At 51.1% G+C, this 19,826-nt stretch overlaps 1 protein-coding gene across 1 annotated transcript in view; it reads left to right on the top strand.

The window, feature by feature from the left end:
* Positions 1-13,214: 13,214 nt before the first annotated feature.
* Positions 13,215-19,826, top strand: part of PAX5 (paired box 5) — a 154,250-nt gene continuing 147,638 nt past the window's right edge. The window contains exons 1-2 of the mRNA XM_054689166.1: positions 13,215-13,245; positions 19,080-19,245. Of these exons, the coding sequence (XP_054545141.1) occupies positions 13,239-13,245; positions 19,080-19,245 (173 nt within the window). The 5' untranslated portion in view covers positions 13,215-13,238. The remainder of the gene's footprint in view (positions 13,246-19,079; positions 19,246-19,826) is intronic.

The following is a 19,826-nucleotide window of genomic DNA, read 5'->3' as shown; positions in this document are numbered from 1 at the left end:
AATATTTTGCTCTAAGACCTCCAGTCTTTTCAATGCCTAATTTTGGACTCCTAGGTAATAGTGGGTTGCTAGGGTTTCTTTATATGCTAGCAACACTTATATGCTTATATGGAGAACACAGGGTCATGATTTGCCACAGAAATAATGTCGTGAAGCAGGGTAAATGATTTTCTTGTCTTATGCTCAGAAATGTCTCATACCAACTTAGCTTTCATCTTTTCATTTTTCTTCTGTAGACATTTCTTTAGCTGATTTGGCATTCAATATCTGAAGGTCTCGCCCCCACCTCCATTATGAAGTAAAGGAGAAGTTAAGTACTTTGGGGAGTGTCTCTGGTGATTGCTAGACACTGGGACAGATTACAGGGCTCACCTCCAACACATCTTGGATTGAAGCCCAGCTCCTCTTTTCCATCTTGCTCTGGACTGAGTCCTGGAGGAAGCTACCAATAAATAACTGGTCAAGTTGCTAAATACAGATAACCAGCAATTCGGGAAGATTTTTAGGGCACAGTTTTATTTCAAGCATGTTCTCAAATCCAGATTTTATATCCTGCACACCCCTTTTCTCCCCCACAAGATTTCCCTTCATAAGAAAAAAAAAATCAGTCTACAACCTGCCAGGAGACTGAGGTATTCACTTGGTGATTTGCAAGTTCACGTTACAGGATCCAGGGAAAGTGCCCCAACCCTGCTGTGATCCTCTGCCATAGCTCTGAACTTATTACAGAAAAATGGAGAGTGAAGTAAGCGAGAACATTAAAGGGCCTACTTACAGGCACGCTGCACTTCTGTTTAACGTTCTGATCTGTGTCCAAAAACTAAAAGAATCGTTTAACCTGTGCACTCACTCAAAATCACTTGTAAAGTAGGTTCCTTTGTGTTCCACTACTTCATGGAATCAAATTATATCACATTAAAATGTTATTAGTTTAAAATATATTAAATATATGCAAGTCTGGTGCGCAGTATGAATATTTAAAGCTCATATTGTACGGAGAAATATCAGAGGAAAAAGGGGAGGGGAGAGCTAACATTTCATCATATAAATATTGATAGAAAAAAGGTCCTATACAAACTTTCTTTAGCAACTAGGATTTTATTGCTTACCAATTGTGGCATTGTTAAATTTAAAAGGAAATGTGAAGAGAAATAAGCTGGTTTACATTTGTTTTCCATGTGAAACAATCAGAATGCCAGTAAATATTTTCAACGCTGTTTTGGATTCCTAGGTAATAGTGGATTGCTGCGGTGCCTTTGCAAATTTTATATGCAATTGACTGCTTGTTTTCCATATTCATATATTTGGAATGTGACTCCAGAAGAGTGAAATTTTATCTCAAAATTCTCCAAGAGTTGCCTTCAAATAGCATCTCTGTGCATATGTATATGGCATACACTTGACGTCTGCCATGTGTACCTGTGCGCTGGAAACCAGTCGTGGAAATGAACTGAATTACTGGATTTGAGTTGAAATGAACCCATCCAAACGACTCAGGTCTGCGCTCTTTCAGGTTTCTCTCAATAACACTTTTAATTAAAATAAGAAAGGCAGTAAAGTAAAACAACAATAGCAATAACCCACCACAACCATCAGGTCCCCCAAACAGCCTCAATGCATTTTCCAGCGCTCCCCGAGTATTTCTGGGTGGTGAGCCGCCAGCACATGGTGCCTCAGCGAACCAGCATCAAAAGCTCGAAGCCTTTTAGGCGCACAGGACCCCACTGGCAGCAGAAATGGGTGATGTGACACAAACCAACCCTCAGCCCCTTTCTGCCCTGGGTGCGGCTAGAAAACCTGCGGCGGCCGCGAGAAGATTTCGTTGCGCGCTTTTTGCGCTCTGCTCCCGGGAAGTTGCCAGTGGAGAGGTGCCCCCATCTACCCGGGTGCCGCCCCTAGGGAAGCCCCAAACTAATTCCGCGCGGGGGACCTACTCGTCGTCCACTCTCAATCCTGACACCATCCAGGCCCAGCAAACGAAGCGGGGCGGGGCTGGGCATTAGGGGCGCCACCTGCCAAAGGTGCAGTGACACGTGCGCGCAGCGCGGACCCCAAATCCTGCGAGTCCAGCTGTGGCCTCGGCGGCTCCCAGAACTGGGCCCCAGCTTTAGGGCGGGGCCTCCTCCTCGCGGCTGCCTGGACGTCGGCTCCCACCCCTCCACTCCGCGGGCTTCAGCCCACAGCGGCAAGGCCAGAGTCGTTTCCTGCGGCTTTTCTCAGATTTCGCACAGAGGCAGGCCCCGCGGCGGACGACCACGGCCCGGGCTTTGCTGGACTGCGGGCTGGGGGTACCGGGAGGCGCCGGACAGAAACCGAGTCCCAGTCCCGGCTTCACAGCCCTGGAGTACACGGGTGTTTCCTGGACGAGAAGAGGCCCACGCTAGGCTCTTCGCCTCCCGACGTCGACCTCCTTCTCCCTAAACTGCAGAGTGTTGGCTGGAGGCAAGCTTGCGGCGTGCCAGGGCCAGCCTCTTCTGCAACTCTACTTTTTCCTGTCACTCTCTGTTCTCGATTTCTGCTTTCTCCCTTTAACCCAAAGTCAGAGCGCAAAGGGGCCCAGCAGGCTGCGCACCAGTCCCCTTCCTGGGCCTCTAATCTGCTTTCCCCATAGTCCCGTCGCTCCCTCTCTATGTTTCTGTACAGATTCTCCCCCATTTCCTTGCCGATTTAGTAAGCGAGTCTCTCTGTCGTTCTAAATGTGCCCTTTTTCCTCCCCAGTGTAGCATTAAAGAAATCCAGGTGTATCGAGGTTGGAGAAGTTCCGGCAACGTGAACAGAAAGAATGTCTTATTCTTTACTTGGAACATTTCCGGTCACTACAGTTTGGCTTCCCCTTGAGATGGTGCCAGCTCTGGTTCCCCAAGCAGGCCGCTGCTACCAATGCGCCTGCTCGTTCTCTAGCTGTGTATGCCTATGTTAGAGTGTAGACGTATGTATCTGTGGTTGCAGCTCTCCAAACCGAAAGCTGAGCCGGGTTGAGTTTCTGGGATGCCAGGGCTGTGGACAAGTCCGACGCGAGATTTTTCGGGGTCCCTAAGCCTATCTGCGCCTAGACTCCATGCGTCCCTGCCCCCTTCTCTAAAGCCCGCAATATCAATACCGCGTCCTCCGAAAAGGTTTGCCACCTGCTCAGCGGCGGGAAGCGGCCCCTCGGTCCAACGTTTCGGAAGTCGGAGAGGTCAGAAGCAGCTACCCACGCGCAAGGGGGGATCGATGCAAACCCGACAGGGTGGCCAAGAGGACCGCGCTGAGGCCTGGGTGCGCCGCGAGGGGGGCTCTGTGAATTCTGACCCAGACACTACGGACTCGCGGGGTTATGACTGGGGCGGGCGCCCCCTCGGGAACGCACATTTGTTTCACCACAGTTTGGAGCGTGCAGGGTTCGACCCCGCCTCGCCAGGGTCAGGTATTTCGGAACCTGACGAAGAACCCACCAGTCCTGCTGCTTGGCCTAATCCTCTGCCCTTCCTGGCTGCGGATGGGAACCGAGTAGTGGCCGGTGTCCCCGTCCTAATCCAAAATCCCCACACCGCACACAAAAGCATGGCACAAACACAAAAACTAAAGCCAACACAGGAAAAGAGAAATCAAAACCCCATACAAACTCACGGCTCATAAACACAAAATCAAAATCGAAAAGAAAAACGCACATAAACACACATTTCACCTAAAGGCAAAACACAAACGACACCCACTAATAGGAAATCAAAACACCGCGCAGAGGGAACAGGCTTCCAAACGACACACAAAAAAGGCAACCTTACACGGGCAAAGTACAAAACCCACACAAAATCAAAACACGCAAGATAAAACCCATCAAAAAGACCAAGACTCACAGAGCCAAATCCGCTAAAATGAAATCCACGAAAAAACAACACGCAAAATACCCGAAACAAAAGACTATCTCATAATGAAAACTCACAGAAAATCAAAACAAAACAAACCCTCCAAACTGGGGGAAGAAAAAAAAAAAAAAAAAACCAAGCAAACAAACAAACAATTCCCGCCCCCAGCCTGGGGTGAAATGTCAGTTCCGAGAGGGCTTTTGATCTCAAGGCGCCGACAGGCCGCTCCTCCGCGGCGCAGCCTCCCCGCGCGGGCTAGGCGGGAGGGCGGGAAGCCAGGGCTGAGGCCCGGCGACGCAGGCTAAGAGTCTGGCGCTCCGAGATGGCCAAAAATCAAATCGCCGGGGCAGAGCCCCGGACCTGAAGGCTGCAGGAAGAAGGCGGCGCGGGGGGACTGAGCAGACTACTTGGTGGGGGGGCCGCCGGAGGATCCACAGCCACGTTTCCGATTGTGGCGAAATCGGCTCAGCGGATAAGCGTTGTCCGGTTCCCGCTGCGCCCCCAGCCCACCCCCCGCCTTTCCTACAGTTCTGGGCTCTTCCCCCTAAGTTCCGTCCCAGCCTCGTGACCACCCCCTCCAAAAAACAAACAACACTTTTGCAGAGGACGATTCACTTTCTGAAACTGCCATTGTCCGGCGGCCAAGAGTCCTCCTGTGGAGCGCGGCCCCGCCCTGGAGAGCCTCGGCCCCACGACCACCCCGCTGCGGGGCCTCAAGGGTTTCCCGCAGCCTTGGCCAAGCAGCTGGACTCGGGAATGGGAAGGAGGATGGGGGGCAAGGGGGGCAAGTCTTGAGTCTGGGCTGAAGAGAAGGCTGGACGTGCCACACCTCTGCCCGGTCTCTCTCGGGGTGATTTTTCCTCCAGAATCGAGTCCTGGGGCTCCGAGACCGCGCAACGCCTCAGGGTTTGAGGGCAAAGAGATTCCATTTATGGGCCGGGGTAAGGTGTCCGGGACTCCTGTCAACCTCTGGGACATCCCAAGATGGTTCTTTTCTGTGCGGGTGCTCGAAAGGGGAGGCCCGGACTTTAGCTTTTCACAGCTTAATCTCTTTACTGCGGGCCTGAATGAAATCTGGTTTGGGGAGGGGCACTGGTACCAAAAGGCCGAGTAGGCCATGGGGACTTTAGGGTTTTGGCACTACCCTAAAGCCTGGGACCTAGCAATAGTATCAGAACTGAAAATCGGTGTGGAAGGCTAGGGTGGCTGGAGGTCCGCGGCGGGCGCCGCCCTAGAGGTGAATCGTAGGCAACTGGAACGCTCCCTCTGTGCCCCACAAAATTGCTCGCCTTTGCACTCCCTTCAAAAGCACGGGCTTGGCAAATTGGTTTATTTCTTTAAAAACAAAAACCCGGCCTGCATCCACCAATTCGGCTGTGTTTGAAGCTAGAGGGGTCCCCTGTCCCGCGCCCCGCACAGAGGGCCGGAACACCAAAGCGCAGGGATTTGGAGAGGGTGCAGCCGCGAGGCCAGGACTTCTGGCTCGCCTTCCGTCGGCCCCTTCCCGTAGGCGCGCGGGCTAGCGCCGAGCTCGGTCTGAAGCCTTCCTTCCCTCCCCCCAACCCCCTATAAAAGTCCGGGGAGGCGCGGCGGCTGCACTGCTGCTCTCCCGGCCTCGCGCGCCGCTCCAGCCCAGCCCGGCCCGGCCCGGCCCGGCCCGCCCCGTCTGGCCAAGTGAGCGGCCCGTTGCGCAGCGCAGCACCCCTTTCCCTGCTCCCGGCCCGCTGCGCGGGGCGGCACGCTGGGGGCGCGGCGCGTCTGGGGACATCTTGTGATGTTGGCGAGAACAGGACATGATCTCACATGGCGAGAAGCTCTTTAGTTCCTTAATCATTTCACGGTGCCTTCGGTCGCTTTTTTTCCACCTAAAACGTTTAGTTTCAGCTCAGTGATCAGCTACCCCAGCTCGGCGGGGGAGCGGAAGGCTTGAATTATTCCGACCTGTGAGCGGCCTCTGGCACCAAAAAAAAAAAAAAAAAAAAAAAGGAAGCACAAAAAAGGGGAAACTTTTTTTCCCTGTCCATTCCATCAAGTTCTGAAAAATCAAAATGGATTTAGAGAAAAATTACCCGACTCCTCGAACCGGCAGGACAGGTAGGACAGCGCTGCCCGCTCCAGGCGTGCTAACCCAGGGACCCAGCCAGGGGCTGGTCCTCGCGCACGTCGGCTCTGGGGGAGGGGGTGCGCTGCATTTTCGCAGGGATTGACTGCGCCTCTGTCTTCGGTGCGTTATTGTGTCTTTTCATCAAAGAGTTTACTCACTTCACATCAGTCCAAGTGTCTGAGAGTTTGTGTTTTTCTCTCTATTTCTCTAAGTTTATGTGGGTGTTTGTGTGTGTGGGGGGGTCTGAAAGTTTGTTTGGGGTTGTGTTTACATAGGGCCTCAGCGTGTGCCTGAATGACAATGAGTTTGTGCCTTGTGTATGTATTTTCAAAATGTCTTAGTGCCTTAGTGCGTGTCCAAGAGCTTATGTGTGTGTGTGTGTCTTTTGTATTCGTGTGTGTGTGTGTAAGAGTGCATGTTCCTGGGTACTGTGCTTTTGAGTATCCAGAATGTGTGGTATCCTGTTCACCTGTCATAGCCTAAGTGATTTTGGAAAGAGATGGTTACACTGACCCCTTCATTTTTGGATGTCAAAAGCTGTTACTGTGTATACAAAAGTGCTTGCCTCTTGTCATAGAGATGGTCTGAGGCCTGTGGTGCTGAGATCTGTTGTGTTAAACCTGCTAACAGTCAGGCTGAGGTCTCATTCTTCAGGGAGAACCAGGAGTAGAGGCAGGAGTTCAGGGTATGCATCCCCTCAGTGTGGGTTTTTGGTGCGGCTGCTTCACTCTGTGGGCACTGCTGAGACTACCATTCCACTAAAGGTTCTGCTGTGGCATGCACAACCTGCATGTGAGAGTGGGCAGCCTGCAGGCTAGCCATCACATTTTCTAGGGACCCCAGCCTGTCTTTGCTTTCAGCTAGACAGACTTCTGATTCTGGTGTGTGTGTGTGTATAATATGATCAGGTTTTATCTTGTGGTTGCTGCTCCAATGGAGGAGAGCACAAGTGGGTGGACATGTGTGACGCTAGCCTGGGCATATAGCCCTGGAGCCCATATACACACAGGTCTTCCTGGCACAGGACCTGGTGTGCCTCCCACAGGCCCAGGCAGTGGGTAGCAGGGTGGGTTTATGTCTGAGAGGAGGTGGCAGGCAGCAGGAGGCCTCTGTCTGCCCTGAAGTAAAAGCTGGTAGGAGAGTCTTACTTACTAGGCCACCTGTGCTAACTCCCACCCAAGCAGTCTCCTGGCTCAGGCAAAAGCTCCCTTTTCCCCATCCAAAATACAGAGAGAGTGGTTAACCTGTACAACTCCTGGCAGAGATGTGTTTCCAAAATAGCGACTGAGGAAGTAAAGTCAACTATCTAAGAGGCAGGGAGAATTGAAGAGGAGGAGTCCCCGGAGGGGGGGGGGGAGGGAATCTGGAACCCCCTCTACTGCTCCCCACTTTCTCTTAGTAGGTGGAACTTCTAGAAATGCCTGTGCCTGGAGACTAGGTGCTGTATGTACATTTGAATTGGGTGAGAAGTCTGAGAGGGCTCAGGAGAGTGTCTGTACCACTGGCCTGGCTGCCTCTGACGACAAGTTGTCTACAAAGAATGTAATTCATGGCGGTCGATGGGCTCTTTGATTAGTTCAATCGCCTGAATAATCATTTAATCAATAAAGCATTTCATTTCTCCTCCAGACAGGCCTGGTTGGGCCTGGGGGGGTGGGAGTCGGGGGCTAAGCTGGTTAGAGTTTTAAAGTCTGGAGAGCCACGCCCCTTCCTCACCCTGGAGTTGAGGTAAGGGCCACCTGCCTGGAAAAGAGGACATCTCTGATGATACTGCATTTCTGGCTGTCTGCATTGACCTGGGGTCTGACTGGGGAAAAGGAGAGGACTGGGAAGCTGACCAAGCTGGGGAGATGTTGAGGGTCCAGTTTAGGACCCTCTTCTCCCAACTTTGAGGTCTTTTATGGGTTACCTATAACCTCAGAATTTTCCTCCCCTCAGAATTATATTCCATTCTGTCTCTTCACCTCAGTTTCCCCAACCATTTATAATGAGGAAAGAATATAAACCCTGCTAGCTCTAAGCCCAAGGTGGGGTAAGGTCAGCTTTGAGCAGAGTCCTCTTGTCTAAGTGTCTTCGTTGTGGTAGCAAAAAGGAAAACTTGAGATCCAGGGAGGGGCAGTAACTTGTCAGAACATGAGGGAGTAGAACTAGAAGGTGATTTCTCTCCCTTAGATCTCTCATTTCTGCCAGGAGAAGAGATAGAACCCTTGAAGAAAAATTCCTATTGGGTAAGTTAGCTACCTGGGAGACCTGGATAGGCTGAACACTTTTTGAATGGACATTGGCATCCAGTCCCCAGTTCTGGAATGACTGGGTAGAATAACAATGCTTGCTGTCTGTAGATCTTCATCTTTCAGAACCTTGGGAGGCCTCTTCCTAAGTGTTGTTTTCCCCTTTAACACATGGGAAGCTGAGTCCTAAGAGAAGGAGCTGCCTGTCTAAAGCTCTAGGAGAGAGAAAGGTAGTCCCAGAGCCCCTGGTCTGTGGGGTGCCCTGGTAATGAGAACAAATGTGGACAAAGACAGTTAATAGTTCTTGAAAAAATTTGGTCAAACTCTTCTTTTATCTACCTACTTCAAGGACTCCTACAGACAGACCTGGGCCTGTTAGAGCAGATGACCTGATTGAGGCTCAGGAATCTGCTCTTCCAGAATTAGCTGTGTAACCTCTGGTCAGTTGCTTTTTCTCTTTGATTCTTTCTAAATGAAGGATAGAAGGAACCAACCAGATTAGGACAGGGGCATCATTGTCATTGCTGACACACACACCCCCACCCCCCACCCCCGTTGCACACCCCAATAGAGCAGCACATCTGAACCCTGAAAGTCTTGTTTTGCTCCAATCAAGAGCAGAGAAATGGGATAGAATTGGGCTGTCTTTGCAGATCTTAGGCCCACAGAGCACTATAGTCCCTTCAGCCCCCTGATGCTGCTGGGCACGTGTCCTGCTGGGAGAGGAGGGGGAGGGGAAGATAGGGAGGGAGCGTGTGCTGCTGGAAACTGGGTTTGAGGCTGAAGACGAGGACAGAGGTAGAAGTTCTTTGGTGTCTTGGTTTCTCAGACATTATTTTCAATGGACTTTCTTTTTTTTTTTTTTTTGAGATTTATTTATTTATGCATACAAGAGCTGTGGTGCAGGCCAGAGATTGGGGGGGAGGGGGGTGGAGTGAGAGGATTCACCAGAGACAGAGTGGAGAGCAGAACAGGCAGATCTACTGAAATACACTGCGAGGGGAGCAGCAGGTGAGACAGAGAGGTCTGCTGTGCCATGTGAATTGCTCCCTGGCCAGCCAGGAATTGAACTCATGATGCAGTGACTGGGGATAGCTTGATAGCACTGTCTTTAACCCCTGCGCCACCAGGGATACCCTGATGGACTTTCTTTTTAATGGCAAACCTTTCAAAGTCAATTCAATTTACATAAATGGAGTTTCTTCCTGCTTGGTTTCCTTTCTCTAGTGCCTAGCACTAAGCAGGCTGCCCAAAGTTCTGGTGGGGGAGGCAACTGTGCCATTGTTGTGCAGGGCAAGGCCTGGGGCATTCAATGCTGGGCGTGGAGAACATCTTGGCTAGTGTCTCTCTCTCGGGACTCAAACTTGAGGGCTCCTGAGCTGGCTGAGGCAAAACTGAGGCACAGAAACACAGCTTCGTCATTAACCCTTGTATAATCCCGGGCTACGCTAACTTCTCAGGGCTGCCTTTTGATGACTTGTTAGGCTGGGCTCTGTGGCCAGAATGTCTGGTCTGAGGTTTGCCTCTTGGCGTTGGAAGTTCCCAGAGGCTGTCTCGCTTTGACCATGACCGCAGTGAAACTCTCTCAGCCCTTTGTGCTTTGTGGGGTGCGGAAGGGAATCGCACTGGCCAAAAGGGCTCGGCAGTCCAACACCAGCCTGAAAAGATCGCGTTCTGAGTGAAATGGGAATCTGAGGTATTCCTGCTTGGGTAATATCTTCAGTTCCATCCCACTGCAGCAATGCTCTGAGGATTCTGTCCAAGCCACACAGGAAAATAGGTTTGTGCAGCATATACTAGCTTGGCCCCCTCCTTCCGGAAAAACAAAACAACAAAGCAAACCAAAATAAAACCGCCCTGCCATCCTGAGAATGGCTCTGGGGAGCTCCTTCTGAGGAAGAGATTCCCCGTGGCCCACAACATTTCCTCAGTCCTGCTAGTGATTTGACCTTGGACACATCTTATCTCACCTTGGTCTTTGTCCTGCATATGTAAAATGGGGAACGCATACCCTCGAAGCCCTGTAGTTCAAAGACTTTAAATCTGGGTTTCTAGGGCTGAGCTCTGAGAGAGGGCTGAGGGGAGAGGTGTCACTGGCTTTGTCCCTGTCTCTCTGCCAGGATCAGATGGCAGATTCACCAGTTTGGATTCTGGTCACTTACAATTCACAACATAAGAGGTGGAACGAACTCAAGAACCCTAACTCATCCCAGTTCCTCTGTTTTGATATTCCTGTTCCACAGGGGTAGTGGTGGGAGGAGGAGCAAGGATCCAGATGGGCAGGGTTCCAGACAAAGGAGAGATAACATGGCCACCCCACCCCAGTGCACACTGCAGCCTCCAGAGGCCTGCCTGTGGTCGTTTTCTGCAGCTGTGCCCTGAACAGGGGTGGGGTGGGGCGTCAACACCGGAAACTTATTTACTGGTCAGGGACAGCTGAGTCTAGGTCAGAAACAGAAGGTGGACCCAAGGGCCTGCCCAGAGTAGAAGTGTGAGAAATGGGGCAGAGGTGCTCTATGCTTACAAGCCCAGGACTGGAGCAGACACCCCAGAGTCCTTGTTTTTAGATTATCTTTAATATTAGAGGATCGTTGCTTGTGAATTTGAAATGGTGGGTCTTGGGACCACTCCCTTGTGCTACTGAGTCTTCAGGTCTTTGAGCAAAAAACGAACCCTGGTACACATAGGTGCTCACAGAATTATTGCCTCCTGGGTGTAGAAGTGCTGTCCACTTGTTTCCTTTTCAGGTCCAATTCCTTTGATTTTGGTCCCAGGGCCTCACCCTCTTGAGAAACTGAGAATCTCTGGTCAGATTGGGTTTTCGGATAACTAAAAGCAACATGGTAGCACCCCTGGCAGGGCTTTGCTCATACTTTGCAGATAGAGCCCATCTGCCAATTTGCCAGTTTCAGGGACTCTTATTCACACTGCACACTATTGGGCTCATTCAGAGCCCTAGATGCCTTGTGCCAGATGCAGAATTGCCATAGCAAATGTAAGCCTTTAGCTGTGTGCAACTCCAGCCCCCAAAACATTTGGCAGCCGCTGGGTCTGAGGTTGAAAAGATAAGTCCTGGACTCAGTGTTTGGCAAATTGATCAAAAGCCTCAGCTACTCTCCTTTCCCAGGAATACCCTGGTTATAAACTTCAAAGGAGGGTGAGATGTATTTCCCTCTGGTTAGCTCAGAATTGGGGCCCCTGAAATTAAAGGTAGGGGTTAGACGAGGAGGTGACAGCGACTTAGTAGGTGCTTGTTAAATGTAGGAAATATTTCCCTGGGAAGGAGCCTTCATTAAAAACTGGGTAAGCCAACACTGCCCATTTTACGGCTTAGGAAGCTGAGGTCAAAAGGGTCAGATGTGCGCGCACTACCAGTCCCTAGTAAGTCTGATGTGTTTAGACTGAAAGCTGGATCTATCTGCACAGCATTCCTTGTCTTCCTCCAGCATTTTCTTCTGTGTGTGTTTCTGGTGACTCTTCTCCCCACCCTTACCTGCTCCCCTCCCCGCCCAACTCCCGGCCTCTGCTGTCCTCAGTCCCTCAGGCCGCGGGCATGGAGGCCAGGTTCTCTCCGGACCTGCTGCGGGACTCTCCAGGCACAGTGTGGCTTCCCTTCCCCATCCCCCATACGCGCTCCACCAGGCCTTCGCCCCGCGCGTTTGTCAATGAACGTGGCGCCGCCGCCTGGGCCCCGCCCCCCATTCTCTCCCATTGCCCAGGTACCGGCTAATCAGGCGGAGCCCGCCGGTTGCTTAGCCAATAGGGCAGCGTCTCGGGCCAGGGCCCGCTACCACCTTTCTGATTGGTCTGATGAAGCATGATTGGCAGTTGAGCCCCCGCCCCGCCCCCGCCCCCGCCCGGAGGGAGGCTGAGCCCCGGGCGGCGCTGTCCACACGCAGCGGGTCCTGAAAGCGGCTCCGGGGCGGCGCGGTGGCGCACTGTGCGCGCCGAGCAGGCGAAGGGCTAGCGCCCGCGGCGGAAACAGCGGCAGCGCGGGCAGTCAAAGCCGGCAGCGGCTTTATCTGAGCACCAGCAGTCCCGGCGGCCTTGGTGGAGGGGACCATCCGCTCTCTCTGTCCCTTGCTTCACGCCCGGGGCAGGCGCGGCGGCCGTCCTGGAAGAGGCAGCTGAAAGATATTTGAACTAGATCCCCAAGAGAGAGCGGGGGGCTGGGGGGAGTCGAAGAGTTGGTGGGCTTCAGGCAGAGAGTTAGGCTAGAAGGAGACCGTCGCTGCCGTCCCCGTTCCTTGTCCAGCAATGGGGGAGCAGCTGGGGCTGCTGGAACTTTGAAGTCTGCGGGTCCCGGGGTGCCAAAGCTCCCGGGACTCTGGAGTCGGCCTAAGCACCAGGGGCAGGAGCGTCTCGCAACCCGCCGGGGGCCCCGACGCGCCCAGAGAGGAAGTTCTTTGCAACTTAGTCCGAGACGTCGGATAGTCGGTGGATAGAGACTGAGGGGGCAAGTCCGAACCCCAGAGACTCAAAAAAGGAGAGAGAGAAAGGATCCGGTGGAGACCAGGGGTGGAGAAGCGGCTCCAGAAGAAGCGAGGCCGCGGAACCCGCCTGCCAGCCCCGGGCCTCCAGCCCCCCGAGTGGAGGAAGCCAAGGGCCGTGTGTCCTGCCAGCCCTCTCAAGCCCTCTCCTATCCGGAGGCCGGGGGCTTTCAGCCGTCCCGGAGGCGGGCCTTTCGCTATGCCCCCGAAGCGGTGGGCGCCTTGGCCGCAGCGACTCCTGCTCGGGGCCAGGTCCGGAGCCGCCTCCTGAGCCAGCCCCGGAGCGAAGCCACCAGGAGTTGGACGTCCGCTCCCAGCCAGACTGTACAAGCTCCATTTCCCGCCTCTAGAGGCAGCTCTCGGCGATCTCTGGGAGGGCGACTCTGAGAGGCCCCGAAGCTTCGGCGGTGTTTTCTGAGCCCAGCTCGCTTGGTGCCCGGCCTGGCGGCGCGGTTCCCTAGCGGTGCTGGGCAGCCCCTTGGCGCCGGGAGGCGGCGGCGGCGTGGGCCGGCCTGCAGTCTGGAGCGCCCCGATGGAAATACACTGTAAGCACGACCCGTTTGCATCCATGCATAGTAAGTAGGCGGCGAGCTCGCTTCTCTCACTCTCCAGCCGGGACGGGGTTGGGGGTGCCGGACCTCGGGGCAGGTATTAAGGCCGGGAGGACCCAGGACCTCAGTAGCCGCGCAGCCAACTTTGCCAAGTACAGGGCTCCCAGGCAGGGGATGTGAAACAACGCGCTCGGCCGCTGGTGTCTGAGCACCTGGCACCGGGAATCCCGCCTCCAGCAACGCAGAGTATAGGCAGCGAGCTGCAACCTTTAGGGTATGTGGCAGCGAAATCTCAGCGTGCCCGGAGAATCCTGGCTTGGATACGGAGTAGCTGGAGGCCAGTCCAGTTGGAGAACACGAAGTTGTAGGGAGAGGTCAGTCCGAGTCTCAGAGAGCGTCCCACACCCCGACCCAGATAGCGCCTTTTTCCGCTGTGGGGCTGATCAAGATTCGGGCTTGGGGGGAGGTAGGGCCTCCACCGGAGTCTGTGTGCTTATTATGTGTGGAGGAAGAGGTTGAGGGCTAAGGGAGGACACCAGATCCAGAGCTCCGAAAGTGTCCGGGAGTTGAAGAGGGGAATTTGAAAAATCAACGAAGTAGCAATCCCTTGGCTGAGCTTCTGCCTAGAAGCCAGCCAGCTCATTCAGAGACCCTAAAAGACCCTGTTAAGTCCTTCTCTGCAGGAGCCAGCCTCATGATGGCTTCTTTCCTAAAAAAGCAAGCAAGCAAGCAAGCAAGCAAGAAAAGATCAAGAAGTGAGTCACCATACCAGCTCCCTTGCCTTTTGAAAGACACAGCGTGTGTAGGAGACGGGAAGGGTCATTTTGGGTGCTAGCAAGGCTGACCCAGCTGCCTGACCTGTCTGAATCTGTTACTTTGCCTATTAACAGATCTTCCTGTGAGATGAGTGTGCCTCTCTCGCTGTTAGATTAGGTTCTGAGATTTTAAGGAAATTCCAAGTGAAAGAAATCATGTTTCCTTTCTGCGGGCTGCAGAGCTGGGATGGAGCAACGAGGTCCAGCTTGGTCCCCTCTGGCTGTGGGTCGGGAGTTGCTCCCTGGCTGGGATCCCTCCTTAAGTCAAGTTCCTCTTAGATAGCCAGGGATCTTGCATGCCCGGCTGCATTCCCCCATTTAACAAAGGCAGCAGAGACCCGGCTGGAGAGAAGGCGAGCTTCCTCTGGCGAATTTGTCTGCTTCAGTCCCGGATGGCCAAGTGGCCTGGTAGGCAGGGAAAAGCTGATCTAGGCAGCTGGGCTGGCTGTGGGCAGGTCAGTATCTCTTTGTGTCAATTTCCTGAGGTAATCCACCCAAGAGGTAGGGAGATTTGCACAGAGAAGCCGCTTGCCCTGGTGCAAGCAAAAAAAAAATAAAAAACAAAAACAAAAACAAAAAACAACAACTCAAAAACCAAAAAATAATGACTCCTGGATTCCTGGCCATTTGGGGCCTATGCCAAACTGGTTTCCAGTCCATGGTGAACCCAGCACTCTCAGCAGCCTTCTGTGCAGAGTTGAGCCGGTTTCGGGGGAGACCGATTCCTCAGAGTGAGCCATAAAACAAATGAGTTGGGTCAATACTCTGAGAGGTGGGCAGGCTCAGCCAGGAGCAATAGGGGAACAAAATAGGGGAGGACTGCCCCCTGCGCATCGCTCCTCACAGGCAGGAATCCAGAGACCTTTACTGCCTCCTTCTGTGCAGAGTCCAGAGACCCAAAGGTTGTGCCCCTGGCCCTTGGGGAGATAGCATCAGACCCAGTGGTCTCCAGGCTGTGTGCCAGCATGGAGAAAGCAGCTTTTTCCAGGTGCTGTTTAGCTACTGATAATGCCTGTGTCTCTGTCCCTCCTTGTCCTGGCCTTCATCTGCCCCTCCTGGAGAAGTACTCCCTCCTCCCATTTTCAATCTCCCTGGCAGCACAGTGGGGGCTGGGTCCCAGCCAGCCTAGTCCTGGCTTCTCTGGAAGTGCCCTTGGCTCTGACACTGAAAGCTATTTGCTTGCACAATGTAGGCCCCCTCAGGGGTCCCAATTTACTTGAAATTGGGGGGGGGGAGTATAGTAGACCTTGAGAGACCCCTGGAGTAGTAGGGGCTCAGACCAAGTCCCACCTACCTCTTCATTTTCCTTCCTGGTCCAGATCAGTTTCTCCCCTTCCCCAGCAATTCCCTTCTCTCCTACCTCTCCCCCCTCCCCCCACTTTACTATGGGACAACATTGGCGTGGAGGTTGTATGGGGGCAGGTGCAGGTGCTACTAGGAAATGGGCTTCTGAGTTCCCCTGTCCCCACCCCTTATTCCAAGCTTTCCTTTTTCATCAGGACAATGACTTCCCCCTTCCCAGATGTTTCTATCTCCACATATGATTACCAGTTATAAAACACTTTTAAAGCCAGTCTCCTTCCTGAGTGACATCCAGACCTTTAGTTAAACCCATTTTACAGAGTATGATACTGAAACTTGAGAGACAAAAGGACTGACAGCAAGTTCACACAAGCAAAGCTGGATTTGGTTCTGGGATCTTCTAGGATTCATGGAAGTGGAGAAAGAGGGACAGTGAGAGGGCAGTGGACTGTGTGGGTGGTACACATCCGTGCATGGCCTTCTCTCTCTGCCTGGTTTAACTGCTTCTGTATCCACGGGCAGACTGCACACGTGGGTCAGCACCTATCTGTTGGTTAGAGTCCATCGACAAGATTTTATCCCTGCCCTTTCCTTGTGTTCCTGTTTGCATGTCTGTGCGTCCCTTCATTCATCTTCTCTGCTACACTAAGAGGAATTTCAATAATCTGTGGGTTCTGGAGTTCAATCTGGAGCTGAGTCAGCAGAGACCCTCTCCCTGAGACCCTATGCCCTGGTGGGCAACATGTCCTTTCCTGGCTGAGTAGCATCTGTGGAGGCTGACTCCTTCAGACTGAGCCACAAAGGCACCAGAGTATCTGCAATTCCCCCTTTTTCCTCTCCCCACCTCCAAACTCTGCTCTGTGCCCTCTGGGGGTGGGGCTGTGTTTCCCTTGCATCGGTGTCTGTTTCCTGGTTTTTGCCTTGATGTGTTTATATCAATCTTTACATCAGTCTCTGTAAATCCTACCTGCCCCTGAAAAGTGTAACTGAGTGTGGGTATGCCCCTTCAGCATCCTCTTTGGTATAAACCCTCACCCAACTGGAGTGCACAGGAAGGAGAGGGTAGAGCTTGGGTGCTCAAAGCAGATGCAGGACTGGAGCTGCAATCCCAGAAAACAAAGGTCCCACTCACAAGTTCTCTGTCTTCCAGATTACCCGTTAATGGACTTCCTCCATTTTCTCTTCTGTTTTCTCCCCTCCCACAGAACATGATACTCACCTTCTTTCCCTCCCTTCCTCTCTCCCTCCCTCCCTTTCTTCCTTCCAGTCTGGCCTGTTGTGGCTGATCCTTTCCTTTTTAGTCCTCCTCTGACTTCCTCACGGGTCTCCTTTCCACGCTCTTCTTGCTGCCTGTCTCATTTAGTCTGTGCACTCTGCACCCTTCCCTTCATACTTCTTTTCCTCTTCTTCACCATCCTGCCTCCCCTCTCTCAGGCAGTTTTACTTCTTTCCGATCTCAATTGCCTTCTCAGACCACACTTGTAAGTCACTACTCTGCCAGCCTTGAAGTGCTCTATTGAATAGGACAGTGATTGAGGCAGAGAGTCAAATGGGTTGGGGTGCTTTTTAAGAAGTTGAGGGAAGTGGTGAGCTCCCAGGTCATTCTGGGCCTGGTCTCAACTGTGGACATGTGCATCGGACTCTGGAAGAGCATTGATAGCCCAATCTTTGTGGTCAAGAGTAGAGGGTTTGGGGACCTGTTGTCACCTTGCGTGTCTGATCTTTGTAGTTTTTTTCCATGATACAAGTGGCCCCCAAAGCTCACAAATGTCTTGTAGGACTAATCTTAGAATTTAAGTCTTTTGAAGGTTGCCACTGGATTTTGGATGGAAACCACTGGCTTAGTATTAAGGGACAGGCTATTGTAAATGGGCCGCAATGCCTGGGCTGGTGGGTTATGCTGGGTGTTTTAGCTTCCTTTTTATCCATTCAGATGAATTTGTACCGATTTTGAACTTACTTCTTAAATTAAACCTATTCTTGAAAGATCTGTTCAATGCTTTTTTAGTAGGTACTCCCAACCCCAGAACAAAGCCTTCTTAAGATACTTGACCAGAGGTAGCTGCAGTCTTTCTGTTTTAGGTGAACTATACAATTATGTTGCAACTGCAAAATCCTATTCAGAATAATTTTCCTTTTTCCCGTATCTGGAGTCTTTTAAAATAATCAGAACTGATTCATTTTGAAAATCAAAGAGAAATTCAGTTTAAAACTAAAACTAAGTACTGCAGTTATCTCTAAAACTGTGTTTTTTCCTGGAAATAAGCCTGAGCTCGGAAATTTTAGGAAATATTCAATTCAGACTCTTATGGGATACTTCAGTGAATTGCCCTGGCAGCTTTTTTTAGGGAAAAGATTATGTTGTGGGTATTTACACACACACCCCACCCCTATTTCAGATGCTGCTCGTGAGCCTGGATAGTACTTGAGGGTGGTTGGGGGATGACTGAGATTAGGTTTCTATTTTATGTTTTAGAGCTGGAGTGGTGTGTTTGTGTGACCTCTGAGATTCCCTGCTTCTGTAGCACAGTGAAGCCCCAATTTAAGGGATTTCCCCCTCCTTGGCCTCTGAGCTGCTAGCAGCCTTGGTAAATGCTTGGACTTGGCTTTTGCCTTTTGATAGTCATTAAATGATGTCAGTTAGTGGCTGATTAACAGCTACAAGGTCAATGATTTTGCTACACTGGATCAGTCTGTGTTTACTGGTTTGGCTCTTCACTTATTGGATCCGTTTCCTTAAAGATGGACCTTGATGTAAGTGAAGGGAGCATATTGGGTCGAGAAGATACTTCCTAGATTCCTTTTACTTAAAACCCATCCTAGATTCCTTGTAAAACCTGGGACTCAGAAGCCTTCTCTGGCTTATTTATTTTCCCTGAATCAACTTAAAACTGCTTGTCAACTGCAAAACACTCCAAAAATTCCAGGGAAGCTCCTTTATGACAAATCCTGATTCGGCAGGGTGGAAGGTGGTCCTCTGACCCATTTCTTTCATGTGCTCTCAGAGGGTCCAGTGGTCAAATCTGCACATCAGCCTCACCTTTTTTGTTTATTTATTTCCTTCCCATTTTTATTGATGTGTGAGCCTCACCTTCTAAAAGAAAGGTTTTTTTTTTTTTTTTTTTAAATCTAAGCAGTGGGTGGATTTTGTCTCAGTATTTTGCAGATACTATTAAAAAAATATTTTTTGAAGTCCCGAGCCTTTGAATCAGATTGCCGATATAAAAAAAAAAAAATTACTCCCTGAGATATAAAAAACAAAATTTACCCCCTGAGATTTAAGTTTATTGGAGTAGTACTTTTCATTATTAATGATATTTGTTAAAGGGAAGAGAGATTCATTTTAAAAAGCTTTTTAAATCTGATATCTGATGTGTTTAAAACATATTTCCTCCCCTGAATCTTTCTTAGACCTCAACATCATGTATATAGTAGGTTGTATCACCAGTATACATTTGGGTCTTCACATATTTCATTGTTAAAAAAATTGCAAGGAAAATGCCAGCAATTAAAAGAAAATAGTGTGGGGATGTTTTCTGTCAATAGCCCAGTGGACTGGCAGAAGATGGACAAAAGTTAAGACTAACTTTTAAAATATGTCTGAGGTGTAGTCTGCTCCATCTGGCTCCAGGCTCAAGACATCCAGCCTATGGCCATTTCAGAGGGGCTCTGGGTGCCACTTCTACTCTGTGACTGGTTCTAACCACCCTTTCCCTTGCCTTTGTTTCTGATCTGTTTCAGGACATGGAGGAGTGAATCAGCTTGGGGGGGTTTTTGTGAATGGACGGCCACTCCCGGATGTAGTTCGCCAAAGGATAGTGGAACTTGCTCATCAAGGTGTCAGGCCCTGCGACATCTCCAGGCAGCTTCGGGTCAGCCATGGTTGTGTCAGCAAAATTCTTGGCAGGTAAAGGCAGGAGCTACAGGCTTCCCTTGATTTTTCAAACAACAGTCTAAAACCTGACCCAGCGGCTACCCAGTGTGTAGGTCAGAGTGAGCATCATGGTGCCACTTTGCCCATTGCACAGCACTTTAGAGTTTACAAAGCCCTTTTGAGACCAATCAGTTCAAAGTAGTCATGGGAAACCCCTGTTACAAGTGACCCATGGAATGGGGTGACTAGTCCAGAGGGATGGCATGTCTTCTGAAAGCCCGAATTATTCCAAAGTACCCAGGAGTAAGAAATCCTTAGGAATTTCCTCCTACACACCTTAGGTGAGCCCAGGGCCTGAGCAGGGCTGTGTGGAAAATCTACAAATTATAAATCACTAGCCAGAGCTCAACGTTTCACTTTAATGTTTCAAAAGCACATTCCATTTTTAAAAGTCAAGTCTCATTTTTCTGTTGTGGGTTATCATCAACCTTATTGTGTCGGGCTGCAGTATTTTCCTTCTATCTGCTTGGTTTCCTTTGTAGTGACAGACATCCTAAGTATATATTAAATTAAAGAAGAAAAAAATCAAACCAAACACAAACTCTCAAATCTGA

The sequence above is a fragment of the Talpa occidentalis genome, unplaced genomic scaffold (genome assembly GCF_014898055.3).
Source record: "Talpa occidentalis isolate TD23 unplaced genomic scaffold, MPIMG_talOcc4v2.1 talOcc4.7, whole genome shotgun sequence".
Classification (NCBI taxonomy): Eukaryota; Metazoa; Chordata; class Mammalia; order Eulipotyphla; family Talpidae; genus Talpa; species Talpa occidentalis.
The sequence above is the reverse complement of the archived record's forward strand: the minus strand, read 5'-3'. Positions and strand labels throughout refer to the sequence as shown.